Here is a 20,762-nt window from a genome sequence, read left to right on the forward strand (position 1 = left end):
AGGAGGACATCTGTTGGTCTTGAAGTTCCTGGGACTTCAAAGCCAGTAAGAGTACTGGAGGAACAGCCAGCTGCAGGCATGAGGCACAGGTAAGGGCTGAGGGAGTGCAGAGAGCACAGGAATTGAGAGCAGGCCTTCCAGGCTGCCAGACATCATCACCTTAACTGCGGCTTGTCTACAGATCTCAGATATTTATGGTGATCTAGCTTCTAAGATGGTAATCCTCCCCCAGTTACTATGTGACAGACAAGGAAGGACAACCAGACTCCCAAGGACTTGTCCAAGTGGTACTTCTAATGAAGCACAGAAGATTACAGGCAGCCACAGGAGGAGGAAGAAAGCCAATTTTGCTTTCCAAACTTGTGTGTGTGTGTGAAAGTCGCTCAGCTGTGTCCAACTCTTTGAGATCCCCTTGGACTAGACAGTCCATGGAATTCTCCAGGCCAGAATACCGGAGTGGGTAGCCTTTCCCTTCTCCAGGGGATCTTCCCAACCCAGGGATCAAACCCAGGTCTCCCACATTGTAGGCGGATTCTTTACCAGCTGAGCCACAAGGGAAGCCCAAGAATACTGGAGTGGGTAGCCTATCCCTTCGCCAGCAGATCTTCCCAACCCAGGAATAGAACTGGAGTCTCCTGCATTGCAGATGGATTCTTTACTAACTGAGCTATCAGGGAAACCCTTCCAAACTTATAGTTACCTACAATTACTAAGAACTGTCAGTTTTATTTACTTTTAAAAACATCCTCTTCAATTAGAGCTACAGAGAATCCCTCAGATGTGTGCACACGTGTGTATATACACACATAAATATATGTGTGTATATACATAGGTATATATGGAAAATAAATTTATTTTAAAATATGCAGCACTGCTAAGAAATTATACCAAGCTCTACTGATAAAAACATAATAACCTCCTGCCTCAGCATTTTTTAAGAGTCTAAATTAAAATGCACTTTGATTATAGGAGACAATCCTCTGCACAATTCCTCTTGATGTGCAGAGCATCTGACCAAAGCTGATTCAGTGGCACCAACAAAATAATGGAGGCTTTTAGCTTCCTGCAGCATGAATTTGCTTTGGGAAAAGCCCAAATTTGGGGGAAGAATCTTATACTCTCCTCTAGAACTTGACAGAATCTTCCCACCAAATTAAGCATTCATCTCTACCAGGAGGTTCTCCTTTGCCCATACACAGCCATTTCCCCCCATGAATTCCCCCTTGACATTGCTCTTCAATTTGGAAGGTTTGCTCCCACCTGCTGCTTCTCCAAATGAATAAAATCCCATTTTGCTCAGATGAGAGTAAGTGATAGTAATTTGTATTCACACAAATTATTTTTTGCTGCTTCACTACATTATTTTAAGGAAAGTGAATTTTCATGCAAAGTCACGCTATTATCAAGACACGTTTACTTCTATTTGCAACCCATCAGCTTGGATCCCTTTACTATTATCCATAGCAAGAGCACTATATCAAAATGTCATGTACGTTACCATGTTCAGTAATCCACACCAAACAGTAGTCACAAAGCACTTGCAGCCTTTCGATGCTGTGCACTTAATTACAGATCTTCTTTTTCTATCATTTTGTGAACATTTTCAGACACAAAAAAACTGAATTATACAGTGAACACACCTAAATTCTGTAGTTGACATTTAGTTATATCAGGGAAAGGCTTATTTGGTTACACAACTTTGGGTATATCCACACTCTGAGGATCAAAAGCAGCACTTACTGTTAGCTTACATATAGAAATAAAAGTCTGGTTCTGATATTAAAAGCATGAAAGAGATTGTTAGCCTTACCCAAGAACTCAGCAACAAAACTGTTGTCAAAATGAATTAAGCTTTTTCTAGATTCACCGAAAAGGGAAAACATTTCCATTTCTTGCAAAGAAAATAACTAAAAGACAGAGGTCAGTTAAGCACCATAAAGAAAAATAAATGAAATGGCCTAGACACTGACAAAAACACTATGTTAAAAGAAGCAACATTTGGAGGAAAAGGAGTAACTTACTACTGCGCATGCCATCTGATGCACACCGCTCACCATCCCAAATGTGCACAATACTGTTTCAGAAATTCTAGACTGTTCCAGTTCTGATACTGCTAATCCTAGCAGAACATTCACAGGCAGTAAAAACAGTCCCTATGGACATTATAGTGACAGGAGGCTCAAACTGGTTGTAACTGGAAGCATATGACCTGGTAAGATATTACTGTCAGCATAGGAAAGCTCAGAACATTAAAGAATAGATTTCAATTTTCATTCTGCTTAGTTCAAGGTGAAGAAGTCATTTAAATGATTGAATCTGACCATATGTTGAGACTACTAATAGCCATGTTGTTTATATATAATGCTTTCCTCAAGGAACATAAAACAATTTAAAAACATTATTTTACTTTTCTTCACACTTGAGATAGAAGCCACAAAACATTATTCCCAATTAACTGAGGCACAAATGAATTCTATGATTTGTCTATGGTCCCAATATGATTCAGACCCATAGCTGGGAATCAAACCCAATGTCCTGATTACCATAAATACCAGAAATATGCTCTCACCAGCACTAAGTAAAAGAACAGTAACTTTTACAAAATGATGCGCTATTGGTTGAAGCTTAAAGTCTTGGTAATGATTACAATTACATGCAAAGTAAAATAAGACAGAATTTGTGTCTGCCGAGGTCTGCTGTACAGAGCAGCTCTCCCCAGTGCTAAGGTAAATGGTCTTCTCTTCCCAGTTCCCAAAGCCAGGTCTTGAGGAGCGAGGAGTGGAAGGAAGACAGCTTTCCCTGCCAGAGTCTCCCAGGTGAGGTCACAGTCAGTCTAGAAGGCTCAGTTTCCATTGGGTTCTTCTGTTGATCTTTGGTGGTATAAAAAGCTCAGCATCTAAAGGAAATGAAAGAAAAACTGTGACAGACACACTCTTTCCTGCTGGCAGGAGCTGAGGCAATCACTCTAAGCTAAAACGAGGTGACTGGGCTTTGCACCTACAAGATGAGCTTCAGAAGCAAAGTTAATGTTCATGTTACCCTAACAGCATCCTGGTCAGAGCAAACACAGCCTCGAGGCCCTGCTCCAAGAAGAGGAATCCACTTCAACTTCAGGCAGGTGAGAGGGCTGAAGGAAAAAACACCCACTAACTGACTCAAAGTGAGAGAATCTTTTGTATTTCAAATGGGAGAGGGTGGTGGTTGTATTGGTGACAAGGCTGTATACGTGTATTAAATTTCATCAAACTATACACTTAAAAGATCTGTACATTTCACTGTATGTAAAATTTACCTCAATTTTAAGAGTAAAAGAAAAAACTGGTGGCATGTATTCAGTAAGTAAAGCTAACGGACAGAAAAGACTTTATGATAATTTTTACAAACACAGTGGTCAATAAAAATGTCCCTGCTTAAAAAATAAATAAAATAACTAGAAGAGGCAGGTAATAGTTGGAGAAAATTTGTCAGACAAAACTTCCAGGCCCTCTTTCAGCTACATTTATGGAGTTATTTAAGTAGGAATAATAAATAGTAAGTAGAAACATGAGAAAACATGTAAAGATGTTCTTTCTTAGTATAAATACCACATATTGACTTACTGGCAGGAAAGAAACTATTCTGACAGACTGTATGACAGCAAGGCATGACATCTTTCATATTTCCATGCTTGAATTTCATAGCACAAAGAAAGTCATTTCATAAAAATACTTTGAGGACTTTTATCAATTTTTCCAAGGACTTCTCTTTATCCTTTGATAGTTAAAGCAATTTTGCTATCAACCGTAACAAGTCCAACTGGTTTATGATTTAAGCACTACTCGGGTAGAACACGAATCCATTTTATGAAATGGATTCCATTTTCGCAAGAACTGGAAGCAACTTGTGTGGTACTACATTGTATGGTAAACATGAAACAATCAGAAAATGCCCCTTGAGGTCACTGCTTCACTATACTGTTAGCTGGGGAGGGGCAGGTGAGGAATATTTGAGTGGCACTAATTCTGTGAGTAGCTCATCTGCCCTTTTTGGGTTATGAGAACTTCCCCTTTCCTACACAGTCTACACCAGTGTTCCTACACAGGGACACAGATAATACACATAATGAGCTGATAATACATAATACAAACTTGGAGGCTGCTGATAATGAGCAGCCTCAAAATTTTAGAAGTCTTTAAGGCTCAGCTGGGAAATGAAAGCGCGCTTTGATAAAGCCAACTAGACCCTCCTAGGGCAAGCGTATACGACTGGACTTGACCTGAGGGCCAGCATCAAGCCAGCAGTGAGGAAAACAGGGGAAAGAAACCACAACTGGATTAGACACCACAAACTAGACAATTACCAAACAGCCTCTAGTCTGAGATGAAATGTGAGCATCTCAGAAATAAGTGTGTGTTTTGGGACTGACACCAAAAGCAGCCTGCCAGCCTCCAGGAAGAAGAGGGCCTAGGGGTACAGCAGTTACCTGTCTGGACATATGAGCTTAGCTGGTATGGAAGGTGGTTAGTATATTCCCGGTAGCAAAATATACCATTAAAGTTAAACTTGACGTGGCTCTCACAAAGCCTACTTCAAATGTCATCAAAATGCTAACACAATATAGCATTTAAATGAAAAACTTTCAGAATGCTGCCTGTCACATGCCAGAAACGCAAACAGCAGCTACAGTAACTGCCAACTTTTCAAAGCTGAAAAGAAGTTACTATGTTGGAATGATCCACATGAAGGGCAAATACTTTGGCACCAAACTGACCTGTCAAAAATTTCTTTAACCAACTTTGAAAAGAAAGCCTTTAGGGTTTTTAACTTTGAAGAATATGTAACCTAATTGATGAGAATCATTCCCCCCCCCAAAATAAACAGAAACATTTTAGGTATAATTCAATAGGAAATGCAGATGAAATGATAATCTTCTTTGGATCTGTTTTCAAATTATACTATCAATCCTAAGGATGACTAAAAAGGTCCAGCTCTTAAGTAAGAAATACGAAAATGTCCCCAAGACACAATGCAAAATTGTCAAGAGCCAAAAATGATGATTCAGAAGAATTCTTAAAATGTACGTGCAAATTAGACTGTTTAGACTCAAACTTCAACTGTGATGTGCCTGTATGGATGCATATATGCCACTGCATTGACAAGTGTGCATGTCAGAACAAGTTTTTTAAAAATTATACATTTAATGTCACACTGGATCTCTCATCCCCCAACCCAGGTTCCTAACACTAAAGGCATTAAACTGATTTTACTAAAGATAGAGTCCTAGAACAGAGGAAAAATTGCAGTGACTCCCCAATCTCTCCTTATACTACTAACCTCAACACTTACAAAATATATTTCTTCTGCTTAGTACTATAACAATTTAGAGAGAAAAATACTAACCAAGAACAGGAACTGAAGTCTTCTGTTGTTGGTAAGAGGCCATGATACTATTTGCAGTAGAATTGGGACCTAGAACCTAAGTAGAAAGTAGACTGAATCAGCAAAGATTATTTTATACTTCTGATGACTGCAAATACCTTTGCAGCAATAAGTAGCCTTTCGTTTTCATTATGGCATCAAACATATACGTGATTTTAATTTGCCCGTTTCTCCTGTCTCCATTCAGACCTTGGTATCGCCTGTCTACCAGAAGAACGAGGTAATGACAAGGGGAAGACCAAAAAGGAAAAACTCAGTGATAAACGCCTGGTCCTTTCCAAATGAGTGAGCCAAACCCTGGGGGGAGGGGGTTCAATAATAGATTACAGAATACACAGAGCATCAGACTGTACTCAAAGATTTGTGAGAATTTTTACATTAAAATAATTATGTACACAAAATGGAGGAGAATGCAAACTCCACGTGTGTTCAAGGTGAACAAGAGACTTCATAGTAATCCCATGCCTGCAGGAACCTCAGTGGGCACATGCCAGGCCCTCTGCCCCGCCTTCACTCAGCTCTGTGCCCGTCCCCTCCTGGCGCACGCCCAGCAGCAATGTCACAGGCTCAAAGCACTGGCCCGTGCCCCATGGTATCCTACACACATGACATTACTGTGCTTTACCAACCAGAGCAAAAACACCATCTTCCTGACATTTCCCCTAAAAGACTCCTAAAGTGGTATCTTAGGCATTAATATGATCTGAATAGATGAGAATAACGGAGGGCCTGGGGAAGCATTATAAATTGTTAGCTTCAAAACCACAAGTTTTGAAGGTGATCACATTTCTTCTAGGAAATACCTATTACAGTAAATTCAAGTGTTTATGGGAGGCTAATTCTTAGTTGCCTTTATAGTTTTTTCTTTTAAATGCTTTGATATCTACCTTCTCATCGAACCTTCAAAACATTCAGTGAAGTAAACTAGAGAATATTATCCTCATTTATAGCTGAGGAAATCAAGACCCAGTAAGCTTATGTATTTCATAAGCCTATGAGCTGACTTCTGGCCTCTGTCTCAGCTCCAAACCCACCCTTCTATGCACTGTTTGTGATGCTGGGACTGTGGGCCTGAGAAAACACCTCTTCTCTGACGGCCATCATTCTCCAACAAGAGCAGCCAACAGAGGGACAGGCCAAGGCTGGATGGAGGAAGGAGATGGAATCTGTTCCTTCCTTTGCTTGCTTTCACTCAACAGTGGCTCTTTACCCCACAGCATCTGTTCATTCCAGTTTCCATTTATTTCTACACACTCTGAACCAGCTTCATCTGCCCCCTCAGAAATACGAGCACCAGATGGCTGCCCCTGCTTCACAGAGCTTCAAGAACCACCTCTGCTAGGCCCACCTCCAGTCAGTCAGTCAGTCAGTTCAGTTGCTCAGTCATGTCCAACTCTTTGCGACCCCATGAACTGCAGCACACCAGGCCTCCCTGTCCATCACCAACTCCCTGAGTCCACCCAAACCCATGTCCATTGAGTTGGTAACGCCATCCAACCATCTCATCCTGTCGTCCCTTTCTCCTCCCGCCCTCAATCTTTCTCAGCATCAAGGTCTTTTCAAATGAGTCAGCTCTTCGCATCAGGTGGCCAAAGTACTGGAGCTTCAGCTTCAACATCAGTCCTTCCAACGAACACCCAGGACTGATCTCCTTTAGGATGGACTGGTTGGATCTCCTTGCAATCCAAGGGACTCTCAAGAGTCTTCTCCAGCACCACAGTTCAAAAGCATCAATTCTTCGGTGCTCAGCTTTCTTTATAGTCCAACTCTCACATCCATACATGACCACTGGAAAAACCATAGACTTGACTAGATGGACCTCTGTTGACAAAGTAATGTCTCTGCTTTTTAATATGCTGCCTAGGTTGGTCATAACTTTCCTTCCAAGGAGTAAGCGTTTGTTAATTTCATGGCTGCAGTCACCATCTGCAGTGATTTTGGAGCCCAGAAAAATAAAGTCAGCTACTGTTTCCCCACCTATTTGCCACCTCCAAGCGTCTAAATTCTAAGAATCTCAAACTCTTCTTTTTGTTCTTTCAGTCTTAGGGGTATAAGCTGCTGCCCACACTTAACTATTATCTCAGTGTTCCTTCTCTGTGTTCCATCTCTGCCTTTTTGGTCCTCTAGTACTTGGTTAACCAGTTCCATTTATTAAAATCTCTCTGATAAAATATTAGCTGTGGTTTCTGTTGTCCTTAATGGACCCTGACACACAGACCAGCCTTTCAGAATCAAAATCAAAATGCTGGGCAACAGACCTGAGGTGTAAGAGACTGTGCAGATATAAACAATAAACTGATGACAAAACATCAGAATTCTTGATGGGACACAAACAGCTTTAACATAATTAGTAATCATGTCGTAACAACACAGAAGTGACAAGTCAAATTTACTGCATTTATCTGGGCTTCCTTTAAAAATTCAGATCCCATCATAAGTGTGAACAGAGAGGTGAGGGGCCAATTCTGGTTGACTCTTAACAATTTCACTGAAGGTCAGGGGCAACCATCTGACTCCCATCTTCTCCATGACAGTGGTTTCATGTGGAAAAGAGAACTAAAAGCAAACTTAACCTAGGCCAAGGTGTACTATGAACTACATGGTCAATCATAAAATCTTCTTACCAACAGCTTGCTAAGATAATTTAACTGTGGTAAAGTATGTTTTAAGAAAAGGAAAATCTTTTGCTTTGATTGTTAAGACACTATGAAAGTAATAATCTGTGAAAGTGATTTTAATAAGAAAAGCACATTCTGTTTTTGAGGAAAACTTACAGGTGTAGCTGAACTCTGCTGGGGGGTGAGAGTCCAAATTTCTGGAAGTGACCTTTCCATTAACTGCAGAGTATCTTCAAAGGCCTTCTGTAATTCCCTTCCTTGCTCATCAAACTCAAAGAGAAAGAGCATCTTTAAAATATGGCATATTTCATCTAGAGAGAAGAAATTTGAGAGAGTGGTTAAGTTGTAATACCAGCTCCACCGGTAGAATCCTAACAGAGATTCTTTCCCAAGCAAAAAATACCTAATATCACACAGTATCTTCCATATTTTCTTCTTTCACAAACCCATTGCAGCCCAAGCAGGGAATCAGGGTCTCCTCAACCCTTATCCTGATTTCAGTGATGCATACATGTCTGCTAAGTCACTTTAGTCATGTCCGACTCTTTGTGACTGTATGGACTGTAGCCTACCAGGCTCCTCCGTCCATGGGGGTTCTCCAGGCAAAAATACCAGAGAGGGTTGCCATGCCCTCCTCCAGGGGATCTTCCCAATTCAGTGATCGAACCTGCATCTCTTATGTCTCTTGCATTGGCAGGCAGATTCTTTACTATTAGTACCATCTGGGAAGCCCCCAGGGAAGTTCCTAAAAGGCCAAATAGAAAGATAGACGTCTTTCTCCAGACCAATAAGAGTTATTCCTAAGTCCACGATGTAGCAAGGGAGGGGGATGGACTGGATTTTAACCTTTATTTTCATCCCGGAGCAAACCTGCTTAACAGTTGAGGCCCTGTGTGGCCTTGGGTAAACTTTTTGACTTCAATGATCGTCCTTCACATCTTGGGTAGGTGAATGCCAATGAGAAAGGCCTCTGGGCTACCAGCTGAGAAGTTCTGTTTTACGGATGTGCCCTGAAGTGATGTGTTTACTATGGTTTTTATATGGGCAAGAATCATCAGTATTGAAAATATACCTTTCAATTTTTCAGTCCCCTGCACCACTTCACTCAATGCCTCCAAAAGGGCCACATCCTCCAGTGGACTCCCCTCCTTGAGGCTATGCTTCTTCCTCTCCGCTTTGCGCCGATTCTTAGATGATCGCCTGTTACAAATCAGAGATGTTTTAAAAGGGGCTCTCCTTAAGCCCTTCCCACTAAAATCTGAAACAAGACAAGGATGCCCACTCCCAGCACTTCTCTTCAACACAGTACTGGAAGTCCTAGCCACAGCAATCAGAAAAGAAAAAGAAACGAAAGGTCATAAGGAATTGTCATTAGAAAGGGATGACAGGATACTGTATTTGGAAAACCCTAAGGACTCCACCTAAAAACTTCTAGATCTGATAAATGAATTCAGCAAAGTAGCAAGATAAAAGAATGACATCAGAAATTGGTTGCATTCTCTATAATAGCAATGAAATATCAGAAAGGGAATGTAAAAAAACAATACTTTTCAAAATTGTAGTCCCCAAAACAAAATACTTACGAATAAACCTGATTAAGGAGATTAAAGATTCATACACCGAGAACTATAAAACATTAAGAAAGGAAACTGAAGATGGTTCAAAGATATGGAAAGAAATCCCATGTTCCTGGACTACAAGAATTAACATTGTTAAAATGGCTATATTACTCAAAGCAATCTATGATGTAATGCAATCCCTATCGAATAACCCATGATAGTTTTCACAGAACTAGAACAAATAATCCCCAAATTTTATGGAACCATAAGTGACCCAGAACTGCTAAAGCAATTCTGAAGAAAAAAGAACAAAGCAGGAGGCATAGCCTTCCCAGACTTCAGACATACTACAGAGCTATAGGAATCAAAACAGCATGGTACTGGCACAAAAACAGACATATGGATCAATGGAACAAAAGAGAGAGCCTAGAAATAAACCTACACACCTACTATCAATTAATCTTCTACAAGAGTCAGGAATATAAAATGGGAAAAAGTCTCTTCAGCAACTGGTGTTGGAAAAGCTGGACAGCCACATGTAAACAGATGCAGTTAAAACATACCCTCTCACTGTACTCAGAAATAACCTCAAAATGGCTTAAAGACTTAAACATAATTAAGACATGACACCATAAAACTCCCAGAAGAGAGCATAGGCAAAACATTCTATGACATAAATTGTACCAACGCTTTCTTAGGTCAGTCTCCCAAGGCAATAGAAATAAAAACAAAAGTAAACAAACTTACAAGCTTTTGCACAGCAAAGGAAACCATAAAAAAATGAAAACGATCTATGAAATGGGAAAAAAATATTTGCAGATGATGCAACAGACAAGGGCTTAATTTCCAAAATACACAAACAGCTCATACAACTCAACAACAAAAAACAACCCAATCAAAAAATGGGCTAAAGATCTTAACAGACATTTCTCCAAAAAAAACATATAGACAGATGGCCACCAGGCATGTGAAAAGATGCTCAGCATCACTAATTATTACAGAAATGCAAATCAAAACTACAATGAGGTACCACTTGACACCAGTCAAAACGGTCATCATTAATAAGTCCACAAATAACAAATGCTGAAGAGGGTGTGCAGAAAAGGGAACCCTACAATACTGTTGGTGGGAACATAAGTTTGTACAGCCACTATGGAAAACAGTATGGAGGTTCCTCAGAAAACTAAAAACAGAATTACAATATGATCCAGCAATCCCACTCATGGGCATACACCTGGAGAAAACTCTAATCCAAAAAGATAAATGCACCCTTATGTTCATAGCAGCATTATTCACAATAGCCTCAAGACATAGAAACAACCTAAATATCCACTGACAGATGACTTGATAGAGAAGATGTGTTACATATATACAGTGGAATACTACTCAGACATAAAAAGAATGAAACAATGCCATGTGCAGGATCATGGATGCAGCTAAGATTATCAAATTAAGTGAAGTAAGTCAGAAAGAGAAAGAAATACGGTATCATTCATACATGGAATCTAAAACACAGCACAAATGAACCTATCTATGAAACAGACTCACAGACATAGAGAACAGACTTGTGGGTGCCAAGGGGAGGAGAGGGAGAATGAGATGGATGGACTGTGAGTTTGGGGTTGGTAGATGCAAAGTATTACATTTAGAATGGATAAACAAGATCCTACTGTATGGCACAGGGATTTATATTTGATATCCTGTGATAAACCATAATGGAAGGAAATATAAACAAAGAATGTATATATGTGTATAACTGAATCACTCTGCTGTACAGCTGAGATTGTCACAACGTTGTAAATCAATTATGCTTCAATAAAGAAAAGGAGGAGGGCTCTCCCTGTGCTCAGCAGATTAAAATGAATGTACCAGTAACTATGGTCACCAACTTTTTGGGAAACCAGGATATATACAGATGGTGCTTGTATTTTGGGGAAAATGGTGAAGTTGTTAAAATGATACATAAAATTCAACTGGAGAGAAAAGGCAGGAAATAATAAGGAAAGCCCTAAAAAGTGATGCCTGGCCTTGAAGTTTTGATTAAGATACAGAATAAAATGAGATTACATCTGATAATCAGAGCTGGAACAATGAGAAGAACAAGCAGCTTCAATTTTGTAGTAAAAACCAAATAAATTTAAAGGCAACAAAATTAAAGTAAGAAGACAGACATATCAGACTGGAATTTGAATATCATAAAATATATAAATGAACCCCACATTCTTTCCTGCCTCAGAGGTCTTTAATTATGCTATTTGTTTCATCTGGGACTCTCACCCCAACTCTCAAAAGCCCAGTCAAGGTGGCTTTCTTGCAGTTTCTGATTATCCCACCAAATCTCACAGATGTCCACTCTAAATTCCTAAAACACCATTTGGTTTAAATATATCATCATGCATTGTTTTCTGTTTCCCACGTAAGTCTACAAATTCTTATTAATTCACATCTCCTTAAAAGGTTTCTGTAATATCCACTACAACAAGTTCAGTAAATACTTGTGACCAACTGAACTTTGGAGAAGTGCGAAATCTCTTTTCTTTATAATCTTTCTAGTTTTTCAGTGCCTACACATTACATATAGTCACTTACTATTTGTTAAATGAATAAAATCAGATGTTAAATATAAACTGAGGACCCAGAGTAAGTGCTGTATTAGCAACGGGCAAACATAGCCCACAAAGCTGCGGCAGAAAGCATTCTGAAGTCAAGGCTCATCTCTTAGATATGCTGGGAAGGTCCTTACACAACTTCCACAGGGCGCTGAGGGACATCCTCCCCCTCCTGCTGCACTGTCCTGGGGGAAAACTGACCTGTTCACTTGTACTTTCTCCACATACCCATGGAATGGTCAGTGTGCTGAGTAAACACGATACATACGCTGATATCCTCGAGTTACTATGAGAGTATCTGCCGCTCATGACACTGCTGGTTTCAGAGAAGAGATCTGACTCTTGACCATGGGGTGTTTCATCATCTAGAAAAGAAGAACCAGACACAGAACTGAAAAATCCCTGCAGATAAGGCTCACCTTCGGCAGGGTCAATGAACCATAGTTATCCAGGTCACCTCTAATGAACTATGAAAACTGGTACAAAGTTGATATAAAATATGGCACAAATGTGTATAACTGAGTCACTAGACTGGCACAACACTGTCAATCAACTATTCTTCAATAAAACAAGGAGGTGCTCTCCTTGTGCTCAACAGACTAAAATCAATGTAGTAATAACTACTAGTCACCAACAGATATTAAATACAATTTTACTACTGTAAGCTAGTACTTTTCTTTATTCTTTTCTTAAAGCAAAGGAACTTCTGGAGATGAGGAGATTCAGTCTGTAAATACTGTAGTCAGTTCCTCTTGCCGGGTGAGTGGGGAACGTTTGGTAGACCTCTTCCCATTCACGCTTGATTCTGCCCTCAAACTCTTCCTAGTACCCATGATAAAGACACACACGTGCCCTTCACAGAGGCCTCAGACTTCCACTAGGCACACTAACCACACTGCAGAAGACACTGCTGCTGCTGCTGCTAAGTCGCTTCAGTCGTGTCTGACTCTGTGCAACCCCATAGATGGCAGCCCACCAGGCTTCCCCGTCCCTGGGATTCTCCAGGCAAGAACACTGGAGTGGGTTGCTATTTCCTTCTCCAGTGCATGAAAGGGAAAAGTGGAAGTGAAGTCACTCAGTCATGTCTGACTCTGAGCGGCCCCATGGACTGCAGCCTAGCAGGCTCTTCCGTCCATGGGATTTTCCAGGCAAGAGTACTGGAGTGGGCTGCCATTGCCTTCTCCGGCAGAAGGCACAGAAAGCAGCTAATAAGACAAAGTGTGATGTTGCCCCACCCACCCCGCAAGCTTCACTGTCTTCAGGCAAGCACTCACCCAGGTTCACCTGCCGGGCTTGCTCCTTGAGCTCTCGTACCACCAATAGACGTTTTTTATGCCGACTGAACGTGGCTGTCTGCGAGTCCAGAAATGCCATATAATTTTTCTGGGCTGAGGGTGCAGATGGAAAATAATTTAAACATGTTTATGCAAAGAGAAAAAACTAGAGTGAGGGGTTAGCAAGGGAGTTGGAGCTTAATGAAAAGAAAACAAGTTATCAAGTTTTTCAAGTAAGATTTTTTCTTTAGCTTTAATTGAGAATTAACCAATACTGCTTTCGAAGAATGAACTAGAGATTGAGATTCAAGATCTTAAAGTTCACCAACATCATCAACGCTCTACCACTAAACTTGTAAAATCACTTGAATAAGAGTCTTTAATATCTAACCCAAGAGAGGACTGGCAAATAAAAGGAGTGTACAGGAATCTATTAACAAAAATAGGAAGAAAGTCATGAAATGCTTCCTAAACCTCTAAGTATTAGGTCTTTGCCGATGAATTGTCAGCATTTTTCTAGGCTCTCATTAGTGGAGAAAAATTCAAGTAAGAGTGAGCTAGGATTGTTACAGGGCTGAGAGGATGCTTCCAGGACCCAGGTAGGAGCACGTAAAGAGGATGATAGAGAACTCTCCCAGTTTTAGGTTGGACAGAGTGGTAGAGAGCAGACAGGATAAGAATGTGAATGCATGTTAACGTCAGAAAGGCTAGACATTACTCACAGGGTAGACTGTGCAGGGCTTAAAATCAATCTCTACTCCCAAAGATTTCTATACGTCAAACTGACATCCTACTCTTACACTTTGCATTTAAGGAATGACAATGTACACCAGAGTATTCTAGAACTGATTAACACTCATCTGTTACTGATTAACCTTCTGCAAAGGTCCTTTTCATTTTTATTATTTTTTTGGACATGCTGTGCAGCATACAGGATCTTAGTTCCCCAACAAGGGATTGAACCTGTGCCCCCAGAATTGGAAGGTGTCTTAACCACAAGGTCACAGGAAAAGCCCTTCTTTTTATTATAAAAAAAAATTTTTATTTTGAAAGTTCAAACCTACATAAAAGTTGCAATAATTTAATGAATACACACACACACACGCTTCACTTAGATTTATCAAGTATTAACATTATATTTTTGGCTTCCTCTGTTTCTCTCTCCACTCTCTCTCTCATACACACACAATTATTTTTGTGGAACCCTTTGAGAGGAAGTTACAGATATGATCCTTCCCTCCTAAATACTTTAGCATCTCTCTCTTAAGAATCAGCATATTATATATATAATCACAATACAATTATTAAATGCAGAAAATTAACCGTTTGATATGATATTATCTAACAGTTCGTATGCAAGTTTACCAACTATTCCCCAATGCAAAAATTTTTAATTGTATCTTACCCACAGGTTTTTAACATTCAAATATTTCATGTGTGACTATTTAACAGCACTGTCGCTACTGTTTAGACACTAAGTCTGTCCAACTCTTCCTGACTCCATGGACTGTAGCCTCCCAGGCTCCTCCATCCACGAGATTTCCCAGGCAAGAATACTAGAGTGGGCTGTCATTTTTCTTCTCTAGGGGTATCTTCCCAACCCAGGGATCAAACCCATGTCTTCTGTATTGGCAGGCAAATTCTTTACCACTGGAAGCCCATTTAACATAGCACATTTAAAAACCATGGTCAGAATTCAATTATCTCACCCAGTGGAGAGCTCTGATTGACTCAATAAAATGCGTTCTTTCATCACTGACATGATTAAAGGATGTAACAGCAAAGATAGTACTCTCCCGTCTCCCTGTCCTCGCCACCTTGATACTTCCAAATCAGGAAATCTTTCTAAAATACAACGCTCACCTTCTAAAATGGAGGGCTTTATGTTGGTTTCTATAATATCTGGTCTGTTATATTTGTGTACCTAAAAGGAAAAATAAGGTAATTTTAGGCAGGAAAACTTCAAGTCACTGCAAAGTTAAGATGCTAGGGAATGGATCACTTTCAGAGGTGACCAGGATGTTTTCCAGAGGAGCAGGCCTATAAGGCAGCCAAACAAAACACAAATCGTTTCAGTAAAAAACAGTAACATTTCACATTTAGAGGACTAATTCCACACATCAAGAATAAATTATTTAAATGGTTTAAAAAGCACTAGCTTATCCTTAGACCAGAACCTGAACTACTTCTACCAAACTTCGGAAGCCTCGGAGACCAGGGACTCCGGCTGACACTGTCTCCCCTGTGCAGGCTCTCGCTCTACCTGGCACTTGAGGCAGGGCAGAGTTCTGATGTCCTCTTACCAGTCTCAGAGCTTCTTCCCAGGCAGCTCCTTCTAACAGCACGAGCACAGCTTCTTCATGGTCCTGACAAGGGAACATCAAGGAAGATAACAGGCTAATGGGGCAAGCGTGTCAGAGGCCACCATAACACACTGCAGAACTGCCCAAAGAGCTGCCACTATGCTCACAATCCCAGCTCTCAGCATAGGGTCTGGCCTAGAGCGGATGCTTGATAAGTGCTGATGCCAAAGACAAATAAGGGGTGTCAATTCTGGAAATGACCACAAAACACAAGGTGGGCATCATCTCTCCACATTCCTGAGCACTGATACCACGAGAGAGACTGTCAGAAATGCCCATTTCCCCAGCTGGATCTCTAAGTCTGAGTCAGGAGATTTAGGTGGGCTCCTGAATTAACAAGACCACACTTTGAAAAAAGAGTAGACTAGAACAGTAACCTTCCAAACCATTTTTTCTCTTTTAATGCTTATTTTTTTCTCTTTGTATTTCAAACAACTTCAAACCTATAAAAAACTGAAATAAGTTTAATAAACATCTGTATATTCTACAGTCTTTAACCATTTGTGATGCTTACATCCTTACCACTAAAAACTTTTGATCATATATATATACCCTAATATATAATTACCCTATGTTCTTAAAAAAAAGCACATAAAACAAAACACATTTTTAAAAGATGAAATAAAAGAGACAACTGGCAGGGTTTCTTCAAGTAATCTCTGTAGTAAAAAGGGGTGTGTAAACTAGATAAAAAGGGATTTAAAGAACATAAGATAACGAATGCAATACATGGATCTAGGAGGGAATCTAATGTGGATCAACCTACTGTAAACACCTTTGGAATATTGAGGGAACTTAAATTTTAATTATTGGATAAATTAAAATGTGTCAACATGGAGAGAGGAAGATTATAGACAAACAAATCTATAAACAGCACAATTTCATTTTGGTTAAAAAATATATCTGTGTGTAGTGTGTGTGCGCATGCGTGCACGCGCACACTTGTGTCGAGGGAGTAGGGAAGAGAGAGAGGAGAGAGAAAACTCTGGAATGAAACAGGAGATGTTAATAATAGCAACCTATGAGTGGTAGGAATGAGGTGTTTTTATTTTCTTGTATTTGCTTTCAGTATTTTAAACAATCTATAATACATATATACTACTTTAAATAAGTTACTTTTAACTAAGAAGGTTAAATAAACATTTTCTTCCTAGACCCCAAAGGATCATTTCCGGCCTATACCACATGTCCCAAAGAAACACAGTATATGTGTTTTACTTGACAGGCAATGTGTGTGTGTGTGTGTTTTATTGACATAAAATTCATATATTAATAACATACAATGGTTAATTTTAAAGTGTACAATTTGATGCTGTTTACTATATCACAATACTGTGTAATCACAAGTTCTTACTGCTTTCAAAAATTTTTTTTATCATCACATAAAAACACTTCATATCCATTAACCAATCCTTCATTTCCCACTCCTCTCACCCCCTGGTAACTTCTAATCTGCTTTTTGTCTCTCTGGATTTGCCTAGTCTGAATACATTATATAAAAGGAACCATACAATAGGTGACTTTTTGTGCCTGACTTCTTTCACTAAGGATATGTTTTAAAGATTCATCAGTTCTTTGTTCCTTTTTTCTCCCCTTATTTTTTTGACTATAGTAAAATTCAATATAAAATGTACCCTTTTAGCCATTTAGTGTACAGTTCAGGGGCATCAAGCAAATTCACATTGTTGTGAAACCACCACCACTTTCCATTTCCAAAACTTTTTTTTTATCTTGCAAAACTGAAATTCTATATCCATGAAACAATAAATCCCCTCTTTCCCTACTCCCTACCTTTAGCAACCATTGTTCTCCTTTGTCTCTATGAATTTGACTATTCTAGGTACCTCACATAAGTAGAATTAAACAATATTTGTCCTTTTATATCTAATTTATTTCACTCAGCATAATCTTTTCCAGTTTCATCTAAGCTGTAGCATGCACCAATTTTTCATTATTTTTTGACTGAATAATATTCCTCCATATGTGATGTGTACATATATCATATTGTTCACAGCAGCACTATCCACAATAGCCAAGATATGGAAACAACTTAAATGTCTATCAACAGATGAATGGATAAAGTTGTGGTATGTATATACAATGGAATACTGCTGCTGCTGCTGCTACTAAGTCGCTTCAGTTGTGTCCGACTCTGTGCAACCCTACAGACAGCAGCCCACCAGGCTCCGCCGTCCCTGGGATTCTCCAGGCAAGAATACTGGAGTGGGTTGCCATTTCCTTCTCCAGTGCATGAAAGGGAAAAGTGAAAGTGAAGTCGCTCAGTCGTGTCTGACTCTTAGCGACCCCATGGACTGTAGCCTATCAGGCTCCTCTGTCCATGGGATTTTCCAGGCAAGAGTACTGGAGTGGGGTGCCATTGCCTTCTCCGCAATGGAATACTACTCAGCCATATAAAAGAATGAGTACCGTGTGCAGCAACATGGATGCAACTAGAGATTACCATATTAAAGTCAGAAAGAGCAAGACAGATACCATATGATATCACTTACATGGAGTCTAAAATATGACACAAATCAACCTATGAAACAGAAACACACTCACACTTCTAGAACAGATGTGCAGCTGCCAGGGGGCTAAGAGAGGGATGGACTGGGAGGTTGGGGTTAGCAGAGGTAAGCTGTGATGTATGGAACAGAGAAACAAGGTCCTACTGTATAGTGCAGAGAACTGTTGATATATTCAGTATCCAATGATAAACCATAACAGAAAGGAATATAAAAAAGGAATGTATATATATGTGTATAACCAAATCACTTTCCTGTATATTAACACAATATTGTAAGTCAACTATACTTCAATAAAAAAGAAGAAAAAAAGTCAATGCAATTCACCCTATCACTGACCTAAAAATAAAACAAAAAACATATCTTAGTTTTAAGAGTCATTTGGCAAAATTTAATACCCACTCATGATAAAAACTCTCAGGACCAGAAACAGAAGAGAATTTTCTCAACCCAAGAGGGCGAGGATTGGCAATTTTTCTCCATAATAGGCTAGACAGTTAATATTTTAGGCTTTCTGGGACAGACTGTTACAAGTCCTCAAACTCTTGTGGTTTTAAGTGCAACAGCAGCCACACACAATGTGTAAACAATTGGTGAGGTTATGTTCCAATAAAACTTTATTTACAAAACAGGTGGTCAGCTAGATTTGGCCCCCAGTTGTAGTTTGCCAAATCCAACAAGAGCCTTACCAGGTTCTCACATCTATTAAACAAGCAACCCCTCTACCAAAAACTAGCAAACATCACACACAGGGTGAAAGACTGAATTTCTCTAGCTAATATCATTCACTGTAGACAAGACTAAGAGTTAAAAAAAGAAGACATGTGAAAATACACCCTGATACATGCTGATTTTAACAAGACCTGCTCTCAAGAGAAAGTATTTTGCCAGAGCCTAATCAAAGTGGGTTTCACCAGGACCTCCAATGTGGGGGCAGGGAAATACCCAACTCTGGCCCACTCTAACTTTCCTGTCCTACTGAGGGGTGAAAAAAAAATGACAAGCCCTGGTGAAGTTCACAGCTGAAGCACATACTCAAAGACTGAGGCTTAATCACAGAACTAGAGAACACTTCTCCTCCTACCCAAACCCCAGCCTCATCACCAAGTCACTAAAGGCCTTCTGATCAAATTTCTTTTTACCCATGTATCACGTTAGGCTTTTGACAAAAAATTACAAGGCATTTTTAAAAAGGGATAAAAATGCAGTTTGAAGAGTCAGAGCAAGCATCAGAACCTGACTCTGATATGGCAGGTATCTTGAGATTATGAGGCTGGGAATTAAGAAATGAGTAAATATGGTAACACCTCAAACGGGAAAAAGAGACAACAGGCAAGGACAGATGGGCGATGAGACCAGAGACAGAAACCCTAAGAGTCAAAAAGAAATGTCAGAAATCACAGGCAAGCATCCTATCCACTTAATTAACCATCTTAAGTGGGATATCTCTTAAGGTTTTCAGTTGAATCACCATATTCTCTTTCTAGGATCTAATGATATCAAATCTTAGTTATCTTCTTTCACTCATCCTTATTATACAAAGGACAATGAAGTATTATAAAAGCATAATTTTGTTATGCAAGTGTGCCTGCTAGTAACAACTGTAACAACACTTTCTCATCAAAGGCCAAAACTCTAGAAGGAAGGAATCTCTGATAACATTTGTATGCCTGTGTCCTTTGACTCTGTGGCCCATGGCAATGCACGGATTTACTATTTTCATAACAAATCCTACACTTCGATCAAAAGCTGGTGTGGATACTTTATAATCTGCTTGAAAATTGGAACCCATCAAGCTGCCCGAGGTAAAAGAGACATTTCCAAGAGAGACGATGGGAGTGAAAGCCGAAAAAGGGTCTCAAATTCCATCACTTTGGTTTAGGATGGTCTTTTCTCATTGTTCCTACTTTGGTATGTTAATATAAAAAATATAACTGCCTTATGATTTAATTTCTACTTTCCACCAAGGTTCAGCCACTAGTGCATATTAGAGTTCTTTGGTATTCTACCTCACAGAAATTACAATTATTTGGAGATGTACTGAATTTAGATTTCCAAGTCAAGTAGGCAAGATGGAAGACCTTCAAGGGAAATACTATCTCTGGATTTCCTAAATACCCACAGGTCCTTTCATTTTCATGATTGCTAAGGTACAAATGAGAAATAATTACTTGGTGTGTGTGTGTGGCGGGGGTGTGATCAGAAAGGAAGAACTGAGTTTACCTGAGCGTACTGTTCCAGAACTGTGGCTGCATCACTGTGTTTCCTCTGCTCAACTAGCTTTCCTGCAAAGACAATAAGAAGCATTTGACTCTCCCTGTTGGCTAAGATCAGCATTACCAAAACACAAGTTGAAATGGTTTTCAGTGGTACTATTTAAATCAAAATGGTCTCCT

At 39.6% G+C, this 20,762-nt stretch overlaps 1 protein-coding gene across 4 annotated transcripts in view; it reads right to left on the reverse strand.

The window, feature by feature from the left end:
- Positions 1-1,391: 1,391 nt before the first annotated feature.
- ELP1 (elongator acetyltransferase complex subunit 1) overlaps positions 1,392-20,762 on the reverse strand; it is a 58,459-nt gene continuing 39,088 nt past the window's right edge. For 3 of the 4 annotated variants that reach the window (XM_081525922.1, XM_081525931.1, XM_081525938.1), the window contains exons 29-37: positions 20,590-20,651; positions 15,782-15,844; positions 15,342-15,402; positions 13,479-13,592; positions 12,473-12,569; positions 9,109-9,236; positions 8,193-8,347; positions 5,380-5,455; positions 1,392-2,896 (exon numbers count right to left, since the gene is read on the reverse strand). In XM_081525922.1, the coding sequence (XP_081382048.1) occupies positions 2,829-2,896; positions 5,380-5,455; positions 8,193-8,347; positions 9,109-9,236; positions 12,473-12,569; positions 13,479-13,592; positions 15,342-15,402; positions 15,782-15,844; positions 20,590-20,651 (824 nt within the window). In that variant the 3' untranslated portion in view covers positions 1,392-2,828. Of the gene's footprint in view, positions 2,897-5,379; positions 5,456-8,192; positions 8,348-9,108; positions 9,237-12,432; positions 12,570-13,478; positions 13,593-15,341; positions 15,403-15,781; positions 15,845-20,589; positions 20,652-20,762 lie in introns of all 4 variants that reach the window. The other variant, XR_014064261.1, reaches the window with a different exon arrangement.

Source organism: Giraffa tippelskirchi, chromosome 1, assembly GCF_054371585.1.
Source record: "Giraffa tippelskirchi isolate mGirTip1 chromosome 1, T2T-mGirTip1v1.2.pri, whole genome shotgun sequence".
NCBI lineage: Eukaryota > Metazoa > Chordata > Mammalia > Artiodactyla > Giraffidae > Giraffa > Giraffa tippelskirchi.